Genomic DNA, 20187 nt, shown 5'->3' with positions numbered 1-20187 from the left:
GTTTCAGGCCCCAAAGAGTAGACAGTCAGGTTTTTGAGCCAACAGATGAGAGCAATGATTACCTTATTAAAGGTAGAGAATCTCATAAGTCACTTTATTCACAAATCAAAGCCTCAAGATGTACTGTGATTTGTTCAATGTCACTCAGGTAACTGGTATAATAAATGCAAGAGAAGAAATATGACAAGATAGTATGTGATTTAACTGCCAGAGAATGGCAAAAACACAAAACAGTTTATTTATGAAATACACGACTGTGGGCCAAAAAGGACTCAAAAGATTTGAGCCGACTCTTGAACAAACAGATGGAATGAGGCACAGTAGAGCAAACAGTTCATTTGTTAATGCAGTTTGAGAAGTATTAGTTGGGTTTGGGTGGTGGAGACAGAGTTCAGAGCACTTAAAATTTCCAACCAAGTATATACTTGATTCTGTGGAAACGAAAAGAATAAAGTTTAGAGAAAGTTTCTTAGGAATGCCTTGGTATTGATATTTTGAAACTTCTTAAGTACTTACTTGCATTGATATATTCTAACCTACTACTAATCTTATTTCTATTACATACTTTATTAAAACAGTGAAGCTTGGAAAGTTTTAAAAATACTAAGTTATTCTTCAAAATGAAGTATATTTTTCAATGAATTTAAAACTATGACTCTTAATTATGCTTAAGTTTAAAAGAAGTTTCAGATAAATCAAACCTCTATTTGGTAAACTGACTTATATTTTCATTTTCAGGATACAACCAGTCTGAGTTGTGATACTACAATGAAAACAGGCTTATAAATAATGTCACAGAGCCAAATGGGTCGACAGGAAGGACAGCTGATTTCATTAATGGCCACAATACAGTACTGATATTGTCTCCATTTGTATGAGTTAATCGAAATAAGCAATCATTAAGGAGAAGGAACATTTTGAATGTTTAGTTCAAATATGTACAATCTTATATATTAATGTTCTAATTTTAATTTGTTTTCCTAGTTTTAATGGTTTTAAAATAAGTGTAAAAGTTGCTGGATATGCAATTCCAACATAACTAAATCTATAAATAGGATATTCAGTGTAAAATTTACTTTTAAAATTATACAATTAGACTCAGTAGGACCACACAAATTCCAATCCCAAACAATTTTCTGATTAATAAGAGATCCATGTCAGAAGTAATGTTTTGTCAATCATACCTTAATAAAGCTGGGGAAAAGAATTTATTGAAAGAATTTTAACTTAAACTACTGTGATGAATCAGAATATTCTGAATTAAAAGGTTCACTCAAAAATGTTTATCACAAGTTCAGAACTAAGCCATTTTATGCGCTGGGCTCAATAAGGACACAAATGACTTGAGAAAACTGCTTTCAAAAGCACCGCTTACAGTAATAACCTTGACTCCTCCAATGTGTACAAGACTGCAAATACTAAATTCTTGTATTTCTGACGAGCATTTGTTACAGTATTCTGATAGGAGTAAAAATCTTTAAATTTTAGTGTAGTGTTGTTTTTTTTTTAAGGGCCACACTTGTGGCATATGGAGGTTCCCAGGCTAGGGGTAGAATCACAGCTACAGCTGCCAGCCTACACAACAGCCACACAGGATCTGAGCCACATCTGCAACCTACACCACAGCTGGAGGCAAGGCCAGATACTTAAGCCACTGAGAGAGGCCAGGGATCAAATCACAACCTCATGGATAGTAGTCAAGTTCATTACCAGAATCACAATGGAAACTCCCTAAAATTTGAATTTATATTGTAATTTCACATTTAGATTAGTAAATTTTCACTACTTATACTGAAGATAGGCACAAGATTTTAAATTTTGCGGATTCAAATTTCTTCCATAGCTCTCTGCGCCTATTCACCTGAATGATAGATAAAGTTCAGTTATCACATACTATAGTTAGACTAAATGAATTATTACCAGAAAATAGCACGGATCCAGTACTCAATGAATGAAAAATGTTAGCTATGGGATCTGCATTTAATTTTCTGTCAGTCTTGCTCATTTAAGTATTTAGGCAGTATGTGGCATAAACTGCATTTTCTATTAGAGTGATAGAGGAGGGAGGGCCAAGGGGGCAAGGTTCTCCAGGATGCTGATACACCTTATTCCCTCCTCAACAATTTGCTAGCTAAGCTACCATGTTGAGCCCCTTTACGTCAATGTAGAAACAAAAAGGTTCTGTTAAAGGTAAAATGACCCCAATGTAATTCCTGTAAGCCTCTGGTGTGACAGAAAATTGATTATTCAGACATCTACATTGACAATCCTAAAGAAATACAATATCATATCTTTTCTGAAATACCAAGTCTCTACATATTCAGTCTACTTTAATTTTCTGTATATATATTTTCTAATCATTAAAAACTTAAACTTGATAATGTCATGTATACTATAACACTAGAAAATAGAACAATTAATTAATGAGTATTTTTCTCTATCATCTCAAGTAACAGAAGATGTGTATGACTCCAGCCTTTTGATTACACTTATCAAATACATATATGGTGACACAACTATTCAACATTGTCAAATACAAAGGAGTTAAGCATTTCTAAATATGAAACTAGAAATGACACCTGTCTTCAGCTTCAGTCAAGTGCTTAGAAAAGTTTATTTTGTGCTTAGAATATTCTTCTAAAGCACCAAAAAGTTATTACACAACCAAACTCTTCAATGGTAGAATATTTAATATTCTAAAGGAGAAGACTTTAAAGACAACTTGTACATTATGATACTGTAAATCTAATGGATTCACACAGCAGAACCTAGACAAGAGGGGACATCACAGAAATCATTATCATAATGGAGAGGCAACCCATTCTGAATATTGATGGTTTTCCCCCTCTTTGTGGCTTAAAAAGTTCTTTATTGCCACTCCACACACCCACCCCACCCCACCTTTTGCTGTAAGGTAAAAAGCTCTGTTCTAACTCTTTAAAGAGTAAAAATATATTAAATGTTCTATCCTGCTGATTCTCACCTGTGAAATACCACACAATAGAAAGTATAGTAGAATACAGTTTGTCTTCCAAAAACATAAGAAGCATACACCGACTTTGTAAAAGCAATTAAGAACTTTCTATGTGAAGACAAATCTACATTGAAAACATACACTCCAAGATGCTTTTTCCTGAGTAGAATGTTAACTTTTGTATCAAATTAAGTTTCTATGAAATTTTTAAAACGTAAAATACCAAAGGCTTTTCCACAAAATCAAATAAAAATTAGGAATGTTCACCTTCATATTCAAAAAAAAGTTCAAGTAGATGTTCAGCAAGAGTAATGTAAAATCTTAAACAAGTGGCCAACTAGACAGCTCTTCAATTTTAAGAATTCCACAGTAAAGTTCAGTTTGAAACAATAAATAAAAAGGACTATTAAAACATGAAAAGCATTTTCAGGAGAGTATCCAACATGGAAAATGAAAAATGTAACCCATGGTAAGAAAAATTAAATCATACACTAAAAAGAGAACAAAGGTGGCAACCACTCTTTATAGAAATCAAAGCAACACAATGGACTCATAAAAACTTCCTAAACATATTCTCTGCTATGTGCAGAAAAGTATAAAGAAAAAACAGTGTAATTTTTATTAGTTGAATAATCTAAATCTATGATGAAATTTTGGACCTTATCTCTAAAAGAACCAGAGTTGTCACTGAAATACACATTCCTTGAGACAATGGGCAAAGTTCCCATTTATGGGAAATACACTCTCTTCTTCACACAGTGAAACGGAGAAAAATTGTTAACAAACGAGAAATCTTTTTCTATAATCTCCTTAAATACCTCATTAATGCAATACTTTGGAAATGTTAATTTTTCAACTCAGACTTGAAAAGGTTATTAAGAAACACAAAGAAATCTTATTGCTTGGCACAGATTTTTCAAAAATTAAAGAGCTGTTTGAACCACCATGCTGTTCTCAAATCCTATTTCAAACTTTTTCACAGAATGCTACTTTTATTTTCCGAAGGTAGACTATTGACTCTAATGCAATCTAGACTGAACCCTGCAATATACAAGCCAAGTCACAGTTCACTTCAAACCAAAAGAAATGATCAATCTTCTGTTCATGTCAAAATCATATAAAATATTTGTAAAAGTTAACTAGGATTTATCTGTGGCCAATGAAGGACCTACGGAACGTTGTCTTATGGCATTCTGTGCAAAGTCTTTGTTTGTTCCTTCTTTGCTTTCAGATTCTTCTTCTGAAACATCTTCTTCATCAGCCTCTTGTTCCTCCTCCACTTTTTTCAAAGGTTGAGAAGATTCTGGTAATAATTTTTCTTAAGGATAAAGAACAAAGGTTTTTGGTTGATGTATTAGAGCTGTGGTAAAGTACAGTCAATATACAACTCATATGCCCATAAACTGCTTTAGCATTTATTTATCAATCACTTTTAGATTTCCAAAAGGAAAAAGTTATCTTTAAGAATAAATGATACTGTAAAAATAATTCATTTGGAAGATATATTTTACTTAACCATCATTTTACCTACCTATTCATAAACTGAACTGAAATTAATGAACCAGAAAAATGCTACAAATACGGATGTTGTAAGAAAACAGGCTGCATTAAATACAACTATCTTATATTCATTTGCTATTAAGTCTTCTAGTTAATAAGTACACTGAAATAAACTTCAACACTACCCTTATTTCAGTTCCCAGACAATCAAGAATCAGACTCTTACAGCTAAAGGCTATTTTTCCAAGCATGTTTTTTTCTTCTTTTTTAAAATGATTTCATAAATGTGCTTTTTTCCCCACATAATTTTTATTAATGTATAATTATAAACAATATAATATACAAATCATAATTGTACAGCTCAATGAATTTTTTAATACGTATACACACATGTATAAATGCCCCCTTTTCAATAGGGTCTGTTGCTAGGTAACTTAATCTTTAAAACACACCATGTTACTAAGACACAAAACACAGAATCTGGCCAATGAGCTTTTCTCTGTTTGGTGATCTGAGACTGTGTCTAATCCCAAGCATCCAGAACGGAGGGGTAAGAACACGGGGTATAAGGTAGAAGAAACTCCGTGAAGGAATTACTATAGTGGACAATCTGGTCTGTTTGGCATCCCTCTTTCTGTTGGGTTAATAACCCCTTCCCTACACCACATTCCATGTGGTTGTGGTGAGCTCAACGGTTTATAGAGCAGTGGTTTTCCACCAGGGTGATTTTGCCCCCTAAGGAACACTTGGCAATACCTGGAGATACTTTTGGTTGTTACAAACTAAGAAGGGTGGTGCTACTGGCAAGCAGGGGCATGCTGCCGAATATTCAATAATGTATAAAAGACAGTTTGTCACAATTAAGAATTATTCTCGGAGTTCCTGTCGTGGCTCAGTGGTTAACGAATCTGACTAGGAACCATGGGGTTGCAGGTTCGATCCCCGGCCTTGCTCAGTGGGTAAAGAATCCGGCGTTGCTATGAGCTGTGGCATAGGTTGCAGACGCAGTTCGGATCCCGTGATGCAGAGGCTCTGGTGAATGCCGGCGGCCACAGCTCTGATTCAACCCCTAGCCTGGGAACCTCCATATGCCATAGGAGCAGCCCAAGAAATGGCAAAAAAAAAAAAAAAAAAAAAAAAAAAGAATTATTAAGCCCTTGGAGTTCCCATAGCAGCTCAGCAGAAATGAACCTTGACTAGTATCCATGAGGATGTAGGTTCAATCCCTGGCCTCATTCAGTGGGTTAAAGATCTGGCATTGCTGCAAACTGTGGTGTAGGCCAGCAGCTACTGATCCAACTCCACCCCTAGCCTGGGTAGGTCCATATGCCACAGGTGTGCCCTTAAAAAGGAAAAAAAAATTGCCCAGTCCTTGGAGTTCCCATTGAGGCTCAGGGGGTTAAGGACCTGACAGAGTTGCTGTGATGATGCAGGTTCAATCTGTGGCATCAGTCAGTAGGTTAAGGATCCAGTGTTGCTGAAAGCTGTGGTGTAGGCTTCAGATGCCGCTTGAATACGGTGTTGCTATGGCTGTGGCATAGGCCTCAGCTGCAGCTCCCATTCAAACTCTGGCCTGGAAACTTCCACATGCCACAAGTGTGGCCGTAAAAAGAAAAAAAAAAAAAAAAAAAAATAGAAATATATAGCCCAAAAGGCCAACAGTGTCATGCAGTGTCATGGTTGAGACACCCTGATTTACAGTGACTTCCAAAACGTACATCCTTTATACAAGTGGAATACAGCAGAATTTTTCCAAAAGATAGAGTGTAGAGAGAAGTCTATTTTCTTCTTACTCTGGGATGATGAGCTAGAACTTTCTATAGTCATTTTATGCTAAGAACTGCAAAGAGCCAAAAAAGGAGCAAGCAAAGTCAGACAACTGAGCAATTCAGAAACTTAACATCTTAACATCTAAGACCCAGGATCCAGTCAACTCTGCCCTCAGGCTTCCTCACTACATGAATAAATTCCTATTCTGCTTAAAGCCAGACTCAGCTTGGTCTTCCTCCAGCAACTCAAAACCTAAACCAAACACACATAATGGGAAACAACTCAAACCATACAGCCACTATAGAATGGGCAACATCACATTACCAGCTGTGTCACAGGTTACTTAAAAGAAATCTGTTGTGAGGTTAAGGTTTCTGAAGTGAGATAAATATAAAACATACATTCACTGACTCTTAAGTAATCTGTGCTTAGTATATTTTTTCCCCTACAGGTCAGTGGCCCCTGATGGATAAAATTATTCCCTCCATGTGTTCTTTAAGTATTTTTTTCTTTTGGTCTTTTGTCTTTTAGGGCCACACCAGCAGTATATGGAGGTTCCCAGGCTAGGGGTCCAATCAGAACTATAGGCATCAGCCTACACCAGAGCCACAGCAATGCGGGATCCAAGCTACATCTGCAACCTTCACCACAGCTCACGGCAATGCCAGATCCTTAACTCACTGAGCAAGGCCAGGGATCGAACCTGAGTCCTCATGGATGCTAGTTGAGTTTGCTTACTGCTGAGCCACGACGGGAACTCTTCCTTTTAAGTATTGCTGTAACTACCTAATAAAAATTTTTTTAAAACCCTATCAGTTATTCTAATTATATAAACCCATCTTGTAGTAAAGCAAAGTGTCAAATGACAATCCTGAAGTGACTACAGCAATTGCTTTTCCCAACATCCTATGAGAAAACAGAATTGACCAGCATACAAAGAAAAAATCTTCAACTGTGGTCACAAACCGATGAATGACTTCAAGAGTGGAATACATTCAATTTTTTGGACCCAAGTATATTCAAATGGATCCATGAATTTCATGATATTTTCTTTCTTTTTTCTTTTTAGGGCCACACCTGCGGCATATGGAAATTCATAGGCTAGGGGTTGAATCAGTGCTTCAGCTGCCAGCCTGTCCCACAGCAACACCAGAGCTGAGCCGCATCTGTGACTTACACCACAACTTACAGCAACTCCAGATCATTAACCCACATAGCAAGGCCAGGAATCAAACTTGCATCCTCATGGATACTAGTCGGGTTTTTAATCCACTGAGCCACAACAGGAACTCCCCAATGGTGTTTTCAAATAAACTGATGTCAGATCAATGGTATCAAACACTGCATAACTTATACACAGTGTTAAAATTCTCCACAATATAAAAACCAATAACCATGTTCCTAAATCCACTGGGCTGTCATTCTTACGTTAAATATATATACTCCTTCCCCCACCACTCCATATTTAGAAACCTAAGCTACAAAGGCAACACAGACTTACAGAAATGAACGAGATTACAGTGAATAAAAGAAACATTTTAAAAATACACTTACTGGTAGGATATGGCTGTGGTCTACGCCTTTTTGAAGGACAAAGGCAATCTGCCACAAATATCATGCACTGTAAAAATAAACATCATATGAATATACAATACAAAGCTAGTGCAACTACATTAAATTATCAAATTCTAGTACTTTTCTTCCTATGAAAATTAACTACTTACGAGTCCTAATAAGAGTCCCGAAAGCAGAGTTGCTAAAGCAAACACTGTATATGATCCCCAGACCGGTAATCCAAGGTCTTCAATAAAATAGTTATGGCAAGTCTAAAATCAAAAGAAAAAAAACAAACAAACAAAAAAAAACACCTAAAAACATGATCTTTTTTAAAAAATTGACAGTACCAAAAATAATTAAAATAGAAATAAAATTTCAGCCCATACCCTGATGCACATAGATAGCTGAAAGAGTGCTGACATACTACTCATCCTAAAATAAAAGAGATGAATGAAAAACAATCAGATACATAGCTTTGAAGTAGAATACATGTGTATTATCTCTAGCTTCTACTTTTTGCTCTATACTTTCACAAACACAATAGATTTCACTGCTGGTGTAACTCAAGATTAGTGATACATAACTGATTTCAAGCCCATAGTAAGGACTGTTAATGAAAATCAACAGTTTCTGAATTTTTGCCACTCTATGATGTCCTCATAAACAAAACACATGATAAATTTTTTTTTCCTTTTCTCCTTCCTATTGTTTGACTTTAACCTTTCACCTTTCATCTGATGATTTCTCCAATATACTAGAGTACAGGTTACAAGCTCTATGAAACCAGTTGGTTTGAAGTTAGGTACACTGTAGGTAGGCAAATGGCAACTCTTATTCACCCTTAAAGTCCTCCAAAGGACGAGCAGAGAAGGAAGCCTGAAGAAAAACTGGGAGCATTTGAACTGGCCCTTCCAACCTAAGAATAACCCTCCTTTTGTATTAAAGTTAAATAAAACTCACGACAGCATTAGTTTGATATAGCATAATGATACACAAAATAATTATAAAAGAAATAAATACTTCATCACCATATAAGTAAAACTATTATTTTCACATAATTAAACCCCAGTAGTTTACATGGGCAGTTAGAAAAAAGCATACTCCAATAACTAGGTTTGTGAGTTCTCTCTAACATAAGAGGGTCCACCAACACAATTCACACATAAGCCAGAACTCCTATACACAGAATGGCCTAATCCAGTCCCTAATCGCTGAGTGGGTAAACCTGCCATGGTGAACCTGGGAGCACCCCCAGTCAGTCTACCAATAAAAACGAAAAGGAGTGCTGCCCTGGAGAGTCAAAAGAGATGTCACATGCAACCCCCTTCCACCAGAGAGGGTAAGAATCGTTTACAACATGAGATTTCAAACAAAAATCAGTTATATTTTCAGTTCAACATAGAAAGGTACTTTAATCATGTCACTTCTGTTGTTTAAAACACAAAACAGGAATAGGAATAAGGAAGTGAAACATAAATACTATGTAGCCTCCCTGTAGTTTGTGCTACTTAGATGCTGCCAGGAGTACTAGATGCCTTAATTGGGCTGGGCACTGTGGTTCAGTGGGGGGATTCTGAGAGCAAAAGGACAATTCAATTCAGAGGTGTAAGGAAAGGTGCTAAAGATAAAGCTCTATTTCAAAATATTTCTTGGGGGAGTTCCTGTTATGGCTCAGCATAACAAACCCAACTAGATCCATGAGGATGCAGGTTTGATCCCTGGCCTCACTCAGTAGGTTAAGGATCTGGCAATGCCGTGAGCTGTGGTGTAGATCGCAGATGCAGCTCTGATCCCAAGTTGCTGTGGCTGTGGTGCAGGCCTTCAGCTACAGCTCTGATTCAACCCCTAGCCTGGGAACTTCCATATGCTGCGGGTGCAGCCCTAAAAAGACAAAAACAAGCCCAAACAAAACAAAACATTTCTTAGGGCTGATCTTACTCCCACTACCAGAATCCATTATCCCAACTCCCCAGTCTCCAAGGGCAAGTGTGCTAGAGGAAAGATATAGTCTAGCCACACCAGGATGGCCTCAGCAAAACTCAATACTCCCAGAGGTCTCTGAAATGACTCGTGAGGTGCTGCTCCCCAAAACAGTATCAGAAAACACTCTTGCTATGGTCGGTCCCTACTGCTCCACAGTGAGCTGCTATGAAGAAATATACCTTCTAACTACACATAAAGCTCAGTAACTAGTCAGGCCATTAGAATCATTGTTCATCCATACTATTCATATAAAGTTATCAGACAGGTGGAATAATTCAATCTCATTAAATCAAGAACTGAAACTTAAAGGCAGCATGAGTAGGTGTATGTTGGACGATTTCATTCAAATGTTAAGCTCAAACGATAGCTTTACCCATTATACTGCTCACATTCTTAGGAGGTTTAGTTTTTGGTGATACAAATGACCACATCTATAGTGCTGAAATACTCCTAAAAAAGGTTTCAGCTTAATTCTATAGAAATGTCTCCTTCTAGCTTAACAAGATCAAAGTATCTGTTAGACTAAGAAGGTAAAGTCAAACTAAACATCACATAGTAAATCAGAACATACCCTAAGAGTTCTAGAATTAAAACTAAGTACAAATGCTTTATTTAAACAAAATATTATGTGTTTCACTTAATTCTGAAATAAATAAGAAAAAAACTCCTCATACTTACAAAATAGAACCTGGACCAAACCATGAGGAAATGGGTTCAATACTCTTCCACTCTTTTTCACTTATAAAGTTTATGAAGTCCTTCTTAGTCCTCGGGCCTTGATAGCGCCTAAATTCACCGTCTTTACAACTAAAGAATATCATAAGTAAATATTAATCAGTACCAAATAAATAAACTTTGTATTTGTTTTGCTATTCCTATAACCTCATTTTTACAAGCAATCCTAATATTCAAAACATCAGCAATGCACTGCCTATCCTTGACATCTGAGACCCAAATTTAATTAAATATTAAGGTTTTATTTTTAAACAATGTTAAGTCTTAAGACCGCTGTTGTTACTCTTCCAAACTATGAAACACAGTATAAGTAGTTACATGTCAATTCTATCTCATTAAAAACCTGAGGGAAAAAAGATAAGCAGTAAGTAGATAAATCTCAGAAAAATCACTTTTAAGCCACAATATACACGTTAAAGCAATGACTTCATGAAAAAGTGGTTAGAATCATATGTAGCATTTATTATTAACTCTTGTTAAATGAGAGGTTAAAAATTAGAGGCCTTGTTCTGGCATTTTCAGTCATAATCACATCATCTCTGCCATTATGCTTTAAACAGTGATTCTATTTTACAGTCTGCTTTGCGTTCTTCCTGACACCCACCCCCTCCTTTTCCGTTCCCAACGTATGGAACTGGTATAGGATCATAACTGCTCTCCCTGTTCCCACATCTCCACCATTTCCAAACTACTTTAAATAATACTGCCAGTCTAATCCTACTTAATTAACACTTCTATTTTTATCACTTAGGTACAAATATTTTCCATAGCTCCTCACTACCCACAGCAAGGTTAGAGGGCCCTAATCCACCCAGAGCCAAAGACGACAAGGAAGGGTCCACTCAAAACTCCAAAGTTTTGCACAGAAAAGGGCACGTGAGCTATTTTTGAAGGTCAGGTAAGATCTCAAGAGGCAGAAATTAGGGGAATTGGCATGATAAACAACATGACTAAAAGAAAAGGGCAACAAATTCCAGAAAATTTCAGGCAGTGATTAGAAAAGAATAGCCAGTTACCCAGACATGTGGAAAAAAGGACTTGGTGAAAAAGGAAAGAAGTACTTATAGAGAGAGAATAGACATTTATATAGATACAAAGGGAGTAGGGGCGACTAAAAAGGCACAGGGAAGCATACAAAGATGAAAAAATGATGATAAAGAAAATCAAGATACCTACACACAGAACTGCCAACTTCTTGTCTTTATAACCTTAAATAAGAGAAGTGCTGGCTGGCATTTAGCCAACAGCTAGGTGAACACTAAGGTTCAGGGCAGATATAGAGATTTAAGGTTTCTCATGACCACTTGGGAAGATAAAGACAAACTAAAAAGCCTAACACTGAAGACTACATGATCGTATTCATTCTGATTTAACCATTTCACTTACCACTGTTCCCAAAGTTGAGCCACAGCACCTTCTTAGCTAATATTTGAACATATCATGCTATTTATGACTGAGACTGTCCTTAGGATGGAATGCTTACTCAGCACTCCTGAAAATTCTACCTCCAAGGGTGAGTTTAAACTCTGTATTTTCTAGGAACCAGTCCAGCGTAGTGATTTTTTTCCCCTTACCAAATTTCCTACAGTACTTATCACAACTCTGGGCTCACATTCATTTACTGTGCTGAATGGTATCACACCATTTCTCACGCACATCATCTTCTAAAACAATTACAATCTCTGAAATCACCAATTGTTCATACATCATTCATCTAAAGGGACCTAAGGAAATAAGCCTTCCAATAAACTTACTGAATATAATGCTCTTTAAACACAATCCAGAACAGAGGCCTACTATTCTGATTAAAGTATGATGCATCTTTCTCCATAACTACAGAATCTTCAAATACTTACTGATAAATAGTAGGAAGAGCAGTTATGATAAATCGTCCACTTAGTCCTACGAATGATAAAGAAAGACTAGAAATAAATACAAGAAATAACACACAACAGGTTTTATATGGGACAATTACTTACTATTTAAAGTTGATTCTATATAATTTAGATACTAATAGGCAAAGAATATGAAATTATACCTAAAAATAGTTGAGTTTTATAACATAAACAATGAAAGAAATTCCAATTATGTACTTAAAGCGACTTAAAATCTACTAAACATTATCTCAATTTAAAAGTATGTAAAGTCTGGAGTTCCCATGGCGCAGTGGAAATGAATCCAACTAGGAACCATGAGGTTGCAAGTTTGATCTCTGGCCTTGCTCAGTGGGTTAAGGATTTGGTGTTGCCGTGAGCTGTGGTGTAGGTTGGACCTGGCGTTGCTATGGGTATGGTGTAGGCCAGCAGCTGAAGCTCTGACTATATCCCTAGCCTGGGAAACTCCATATGCCACAGGAGCGGTGCTAAAAACCAAATAATAATAATAAAAAGTATGTAGAGTCTGAATATCGAACACATTTGTGAATGTATATATAAACATTTGATCAAGTATACTACAATAAGATTACTGCAAGGAGTCACAAGATAGCACAATATAATGAGTTTTAAGTCTAAAATTATATGAAATTGAATTTGATAATCAAGAAAAAATGAAGTTTCTAAGGTGTGATTACAAGTGGAAACTATTATGAATCTTTCATTAGGTTGGCAATGTCATTATTAACCCTAGCATTATTCACCATGTGTTAAACACTAAAATAACTAAGGAATAATTTATGCCTCAGTTTTCTTATCTGTCAAATGAGGATATTACCTCTCCCACAAGGTAAGAACTATTAATGCAAAACATTTGAAGCAGTACCTCTAATAAGTGCTCACCAAGTATTAGCAATTATTACCATTTGGGATAAGGGCAGTCAAGAATCCAGGTTTACTGTGACCAAGAACAGGTAAGATGAGGCTGGTCTAAGAAAGAAGTAGCCATAAGGACAGGGCCTGCTACTTGTCCAGGGGGCTTTGTAATTAAGAGCTCATGATGACAAATCAGTTAATGATTACATGTGGAACCCAATTAAAGAGATTCACCTCCCTTGTCAGGGAATTTTACCCTGGCTCTACAGAGAATCTCAACCACATGATCCTTATTCTGAAGTCTGCTATAGATGCAAATGTTCGGTTGACCAATGTCCATCTGGACCACAATGTCCCATGGCTTCTCAGAGACATCTTACGTACTAGTCTGGGGCTGGGGATGCAAAGGGGAAAAGATCAGAGGCAGTTACGTGGGGAAGAATGGAGGGAGGAAGATGCCCCCAAGGTCGCTTAGAGTGATCCATGCCTGCTGTGGCTCAGCAGAAACGAACCTGACTGGTATCCAGGAGTACTCAGGTTCAATCCCTGGCCTCGATCAGTGGGTTAAAAATCCGGTACTGCTGTGAGCTGTGGTGTAGGTCATAGATTCGGCCCGGATCCTGTGTTGCTGTGGCTGTGGTGTAGGCCACCAGCTACAGCTCCAATTTGACCCCCAGCCTGGAAACTTCCACATGCTTCACCCGCGGCCCTGAATGAAAAAAAAAAAACAAAACTAGTGAAAGTTAAGAGTTAAGACCGTTTAACGTGGAAAAAGGAAAAACAGATCATCTCGAATTGCAAAAAAAAACTAACCAGACTTACAGTACCTGGCTGCTCTGTGACATCTACTTTTGCAACATTAACCTCGAGATCTTCTCCCCATTCAGCAAAACTTTCCCATTCTGGTTGAAGGTTCTGACAAGCAGGACACCATGGAGCATAACTAAAAAACATAATTTTTTTTAAACATTCTAATAATATTGGGATAAAAATGCTAATATGCTTAACATAAAGAATATACTAAAAACAAGATAGCAAAGTGGCTAATTTTATAAAGATGAAAAGGTTTTAAGTGCAGGTCTAACTCTCTGGAAATCAAGAATTATGAACTGATAATGCTAATCACAGAAAAGTAATTCTGAGAATTAAGACACAAGGACTTTTTCACGTGCAAAACAGCTCCTTAAGAACCTTTGGATTTATGGAGTTCCCTTTGTGGCTCAGTGGTTAATGAACCTGACTAGGATCTCTAAGGATTCAGATTAGATCCCTGGCCTCGCTCAGTGGGTTAAGGATCCAGCGTTGCTGTGAGCTGTGGTGTAGGTCGCAGACGCAGCTCAGATCCCACGTGGCTGTGGCGTAGGCCGGCAGCTGTAGCCCTATTAGACCCCTAGCCTAGGAACTTCCATATGCCGTTAACTGCAACCTAAAAAGCAAAAAGAAAAAAAAAAGAAAGAAAGAAAAGAAAAAAGAAATTAAAAAAAAACTTTGGATTAAGAAAAAAGAAATTAAAAAAAACCTTTGGATTTCTCTATGAAACTGTATCCAGAAAGCTCCAAGTCAAATCTGGAGTTCATCAGTTTTAATAATTTTATGTGCAGGAGTCACAAATGCAACGTGCTAATAGAAGAAAAAAAGGAAGCACCCAGGGCTATGGTAAATAGGAAACACATGCCCCCTCCTACAAAGGAAAATGACAGTCAACAGGGAACTACTGGCCCAGTCCAAATTAAAAGGAGCTGAAAAAAATCTTCATTTTTATGTAAAAATGTTACCCAGAACTTAACCCAGACACAAACACTAGGCAGGCCAAAAAAAATTCTTAGGCCAGAACTTGGTCAACCTCAGATTTACAAATCTATGGCCAAACATACTAGCTTTTTATTTACTCTTTTAGTACTTAGTCTTTAGAGGCCCTGAATCTTTCCTAGGATTTGATTTTTCTCGTTTTATAATTATCTCATAATTTAATGGAACCAGGCTTTTTTTTGGAACCAGGAACCTACACCTGTTAAAAATATGAGTACAGTTTCTGTAGTTCATTATACTTTCTTCACTTATTTTATGGAAATAAAACTCCCAAAAGTTATAGGCAATGTGGAACAAGACTAGTACTGTCCACAAAAGGCAAAATCTCTAAAAAAATGTATTACAAACAAATCTCTCTGTTAAAAAAAACTCCTGATCAGGAGGGATTTAACGTAGACAATCTAACTTGTAGTAAGAACAGACAGCATTAGAAACCCTTGACCCTTTTTCATGTTCCTTTTGTTTCTTAGGTGCTTTTAAAATACTTAACCTCATATAAATTATGGACATGATGAGGAAAGAAAAGAAAAAAATACTATGGTATACTCTAATTTCACACAGATATTCTAATTCAAAAACCCTACTACTTCACTTTTGATTACTACTATATTGATATAGTTTGATCCAGTGAGTTAATAAAAATCTCCTTGAGGAGTTCCCGTTGTGGCGCAGTGGTTAACAAATCCAACTAGGAACGATGAGGCTGCGGGTTCAATCCCTGGCCTTGCTCAGTGGGTTAAGGATCCGGCGTTGCCGAGAGCTGTGGCGTAGGTTGCAGACGCTGCTCGGATCCCGTGTTGCTGTGGCTCTGGAGTAGGCCGGCATCTACAGCTCCGATTAGACCCCTAGCCTGGGAACCTCCATATGCTGAAGGAGCCCCCCTAGAAAAGGCAAAAAGACAAAAAAAAAATTAAAAATTTAAAAAAAATAAAAATCTCCTTGAGTAACACTCGAATGTATTTTGCACATTAGTTCATAATTACTATTGCTTAACACATTATTTATGAAACTGTGAACATTTTATGGAGACAAGCTAAAACAAGTTACCGAGGACAATGAAACCAAATGCTGTCCCTGGTTATGTTTCCTCTCCTCTGTAGCTCCAAGGGTGCCTGAAAATTCATTTTACTGAGTTATAAACTATATGCATACTACATAAACATTTCTCCTATTTTGTCCTTCACATAAATGATCTATGCTTGATTTAATGACTGAAGAGTTACTGATTTGGCCTTCTGGGATGTATACTTTCACCTTCCTCCTTAACTAGCAACCCAATCACAGAAGAAAACACCCACCTGAACCCAGTTAAAGAAGGGGGCTGTTCTACAACATCAACATAATTAAAGCTTTTTAGGTACAGCTTTTCCTACCTGTAAAGTGTAGGAAATAACAAGTATCTTGTAGAATTTGTAAAGAATTTAAGTATGACAAGGCATATGACGTGTTTACAGGTGTCTAGTACACAGTTAACACTCAATAATGGTGTTTTTCACTAATATCACTAATACCATTAGTATCAATAATACTGTCACCACCATTACCAATTTAGTGACTAAAGCAAAGGCAGATAGTTTACTACCTACCAATGCATAAGGGACATGATCATAATGGAATCACCAGACACATGATTTTATTCAAACAATAAATGACGACCTGACACTCTTTTAAGAGTTTATAATCACTCACAATTAATTTTCTTTTTTAAATGCAATACCACTTAGAGAGACATAAGAGTAACAACCTAGGACATTCAGTACTTTGCAAAAACACACACCCAAAGGAAAAATGAGATGTGGGCAAAAAGAAAAGCGAACACACACACACGCCCGATTCATAAAATTTAAAATAAACTAAAAAGACCTCAAATTCTAACATTCTAAGTGGACTACTTTTTAAGGACAATTAGACAAAAGGAGAGGAAAGGCTGCAACTCAATTTCCTCTTCTGCAGTTTGGTAAAAATAACTCTGGAAGTCTGTAAGACTCACAAGAAAATCAATGTATAGCAACTAGTCAGACTAACCTCCCCATCCCCAAAAACCTTGAAGAAAAGTTGAGAGAATTCAAAGCTGAAAGCAGCCTCTACATACACCGCAGCCCTAGCAACCAAACTAGGGTGCACACTTCAGAAAAAAAAACTTAAAAGTATTACCCGGTCGCAAACGAAGGGGTGGGATGAAAGCAGCCGAAGATCCCAAGAGTTAGGGGATTCCGAGCAGTCGGGGGCTCCCGTGCCGCGGCTCGGAGCCGCAGCGCCGAAGAGCCTAGGACGCTCGGGAGAGGAAGGAGAATGAAGTCGGGGCTCCAGACTAGGATCCAGTACCCCGGCCCACAGAAGGGCCCCCAGACCACCGTCCCGCACTCACAATTCTATCATCCACTCTCCTTCCAGCAACTCTTTCCAGTTCTCGTCGGTGATGATGCGCACGTCGCTCCGCCGCCCGTGGGTCCAGGGAGCCTCCCACAGCAACAGCAGCAACACCGCCAAGGGGACCATAGGACTCCCGGAGGGCGCCATGTCCGCCGCTCGCCCTCCCCACAGCAAGCGCTGCGGCCCCCACCTTCGCGTAACCTCTCCTCACTTCCGTCCGTGCGAGCTCATCTGCTCGTGCGCATGAGCGCGGCGAGGCTCGCGCGCGCGCCTTGAGGACTCTCAATGCGCATGACGAGACCAGGTCTCAGTGGGTTGGTTTAGCAGCGAAGGAGCGCGCCTATTCCCTAGTGCGCATGACAAAAAAGCATTCCCTTCCTTTCTGCTTTTCCCGAATATGGTGTCGGAAGAGAGGCGGAGGGCGTGGTGTAGAAAGTGGGGTGGGACTTCGGAGAGAACAGCTTCAAAGTCTGCGGCAGGATTTTGGCGCCAAAAGTTTGGCGTTTATACTAACTTAAGGCGATTGGTAAGTCTATGCTAAAGCAGTTTCCGGCTAACTGCCTGTCAGGGTTTTCTTTTTTTTTTCCTTTTGAAAAATTTTGTAGGACAGTTAATGGATGTTTGTATGAGTCAGAAAGTTTAGTGCACTTTATGCACTTTAGGGTATATGTTGTCCCTCTTTTTTTTTTCTTTTTTTGGTTTTGGGTTTTTTTTTTAATGCAGTAGTTACAGAGAGGATAGATCAGAAATTCAAAATGGAGCAAGACACAGAGGCTGCTTGTAACAGATATTTCAGATTTTTTCCTTAAGCATCTGTAAATACAAATCAAAATGTGCACTGAGTTTGGTATTAATCAGTCAAATGAAAATAATTGCATTTACACCTCCTCACTTCATATTCTCTCCTAAACTCAATCCAATTGACTGATTCCTCCCAATCCCCACCCTTCCCTGAAAGGCCTTTTCTAGGACATTAGTAATTTGCATGTTAACATTCATCTTACTTGACTGCCAGCAAGCATTCTGTCACCACACCCTCCTTGAAATGGGTTATGTGGTACCTCATTTGTTTTTTTGTTTGTTTTTCCTCCTTCCTCACTAGCTGCTCTTTCTGAAACGTCTTGGCTGGTTCTCCTCTACTAATTTCCAGACATTGACTGGCCCCTGGATGCTGTACTGGCCCCCCTCCTCTTAATCTCAAACTTCTCCAGGTGACCTCACTTCTGGCTTTAAAAAGCATATGACTGTCATTTCCAGCCCTGACCTTTCTGGGAACTTCAGACCTGTATCTTGTTTTAAAAACAACAACAACAAAATTCAACCCAGTAAATTTAAAGATCTATTTGTCATAAGTCAGGCACCATTCCATCTGGCAACTAGAAGGGCTCTCCAAGAGGTTATACAATGGAAGGCTTTTATAGGAAGAAGGGTGAGGCAAAGGAGTTCTTGGCGAGAGAAAAGAAAGGATTATTTTTTAGGACTTTTGAGGGGAAGGGCACTGGCAAGGGCTTTATCGGTATAGATTCCTCTTCTTTAAATCTCTGTTTGCTGTCATGGGAAGCAAATGATTCCATTTTTTAACAACATTAAACTCTTTGCTGGACATCTCTTGGATATCTTATAGGGAGCTTAAACATAACAGGATCAAAAAAAGTTTCGATTCTCCCTCTTCAGGTCTTCTCAATTAAGAGCCTCAAGGTTGTAAATCAACTATATTTTAATAAAAAATAAAAATAGGAGTTCCCATCATGGCTCAGTGGGATAGTTAACAAATCCAACTAGGAAGCATGAGGTTGCAGGTTCAATCCCTGGCCTCGCTCAGTGGGTTAAGGATGTGGCGCTGCCGTGAGCTGTGGTGTAGGTCGCAGATGTGGCTTGGATCCAGTGTTGCTGTGGCTCTGGCGTAGGCTGGTAGCTACAGCTCCGATTAGACCCCTAGCCTGGGAACCTCCATATGCCGTGGGTGCGGCCCTGAAAGGACAAAAAGACATAAATAAATAAATAAATAAATAGCCCTGAGGTCCATCTGATTGCTCAAGACAAAAGTTTACATTTTAATTCTTTAATATTGTTCTCTTTCTTCACCGTCTCTTCATGTACTCCATCAGCAAGTCCCATAAACTCTACCTCCACCAATTTCCATCTCTACATCCAAGACCTTGGTCCAAGTTTCTATCATTTCTTGCCTCACCTGCAATAATAGATTGCTAACTGACTGCTCTGTGTCCTCTCTTGCTTCTCTAAATAAGATCTAGCAATTTCTCCTTAAAACACTCCAGGTGGTTCCCACTGTACTTGACATTAAATCCAAACTCCTTAAAATCATTACTGTGGCTTAAAAAGTCCTACAGGATCTGACATCTGCCTAACTGCTACCTCATGTAGTGCTGGCTCTCCTCCTCCCTACCTGCTACATCTCAGGAGATCCCTAAATATGTCAAACTAGCCTCACACTAGAGATTTGGCACTAGCTGTTCCTTCTGTCTAGACTTCTCCACTCATCCTCACATCATTCCTTTGTGTCATTGATCTCAAAAGTTACCTCAAAAAGGCATTTATTTCCTGACCACCTCATCTAAGGAGCCCTCATGGTCATATCAATAGCTCATATTATCCATCATATTCCTCCATGCTAATTCTCTGCAAAATATTAAACTGACATGCGTATTTGTTTATTATCTTATTTCTTTCCTCACCTAATAAGAATGGAAGTTTCATGATAGTGGAAACTTCTCA

At 38.1% G+C, this 20187-nt stretch overlaps 1 protein-coding gene across 2 annotated transcripts; it reads right to left on the bottom strand.

The window, feature by feature from the left end:
• TMX1 (thioredoxin related transmembrane protein 1) lies at nucleotides 705-17853 on the bottom strand. 2 transcript variants are annotated; one of them, XM_001928249.4, is made up of 8 exons: nucleotides 17447-17853; nucleotides 14097-14212; nucleotides 12376-12421; nucleotides 10463-10591; nucleotides 8188-8233; nucleotides 7969-8070; nucleotides 7799-7865; nucleotides 705-4292 (listed from the first exon to the last, which is right to left on the bottom strand). In XM_001928249.4, the coding sequence occupies exons 1-8, from the start codon at nucleotides 17596-17598 to the stop codon at nucleotides 4114-4116; spliced, it is 837 nt and encodes a 278-aa protein (XP_001928284.1). In that variant the 5' UTR covers nucleotides 17599-17853; the 3' UTR covers nucleotides 705-4113. The 2 variants fall into 2 exon arrangements, with proteins under 2 accessions (XP_001928284.1, XP_020957466.1); XM_021101807.1 differs by lacking the exon at nucleotides 17447-17853 and adding an exon at nucleotides 16126-16865 and having other exon boundaries at nucleotides 707-4292.

The sequence above is a fragment of the Sus scrofa genome, chromosome 1, assembly GCF_000003025.6.
Source record: "Sus scrofa isolate TJ Tabasco breed Duroc chromosome 1, Sscrofa11.1, whole genome shotgun sequence".
Taxonomy (NCBI): domain Eukaryota; kingdom Metazoa; phylum Chordata; class Mammalia; order Artiodactyla; family Suidae; genus Sus; species Sus scrofa.
This window is presented reverse-complemented; position numbering and strand designations above follow the sequence as displayed.

Excerpts from the sequence above, each read along its gene's own strand:
- TMX1 (XM_001928249.4), bottom strand. The coding sequence starts at position 17,598 with ATGGCGCCCTCCGGGAGTCCTATGGTCCCCTTGGCGGTGTTGCTGCTG. Across the intron at positions 14,213-17,446 it reads GGAGAGTGGATGATAGAATT|TTATGCTCCATGGTGTCCTG; the intron begins GTGAGTGCGGGA and ends TATGTTTTTTAG. Across the intron at positions 4,293-7,798 it reads ACCACAGCCATATCCTACCA|AAAAATTATTACCAGAATCT; the intron begins GTAAGTGTATTT and ends TTTATCCTTAAG.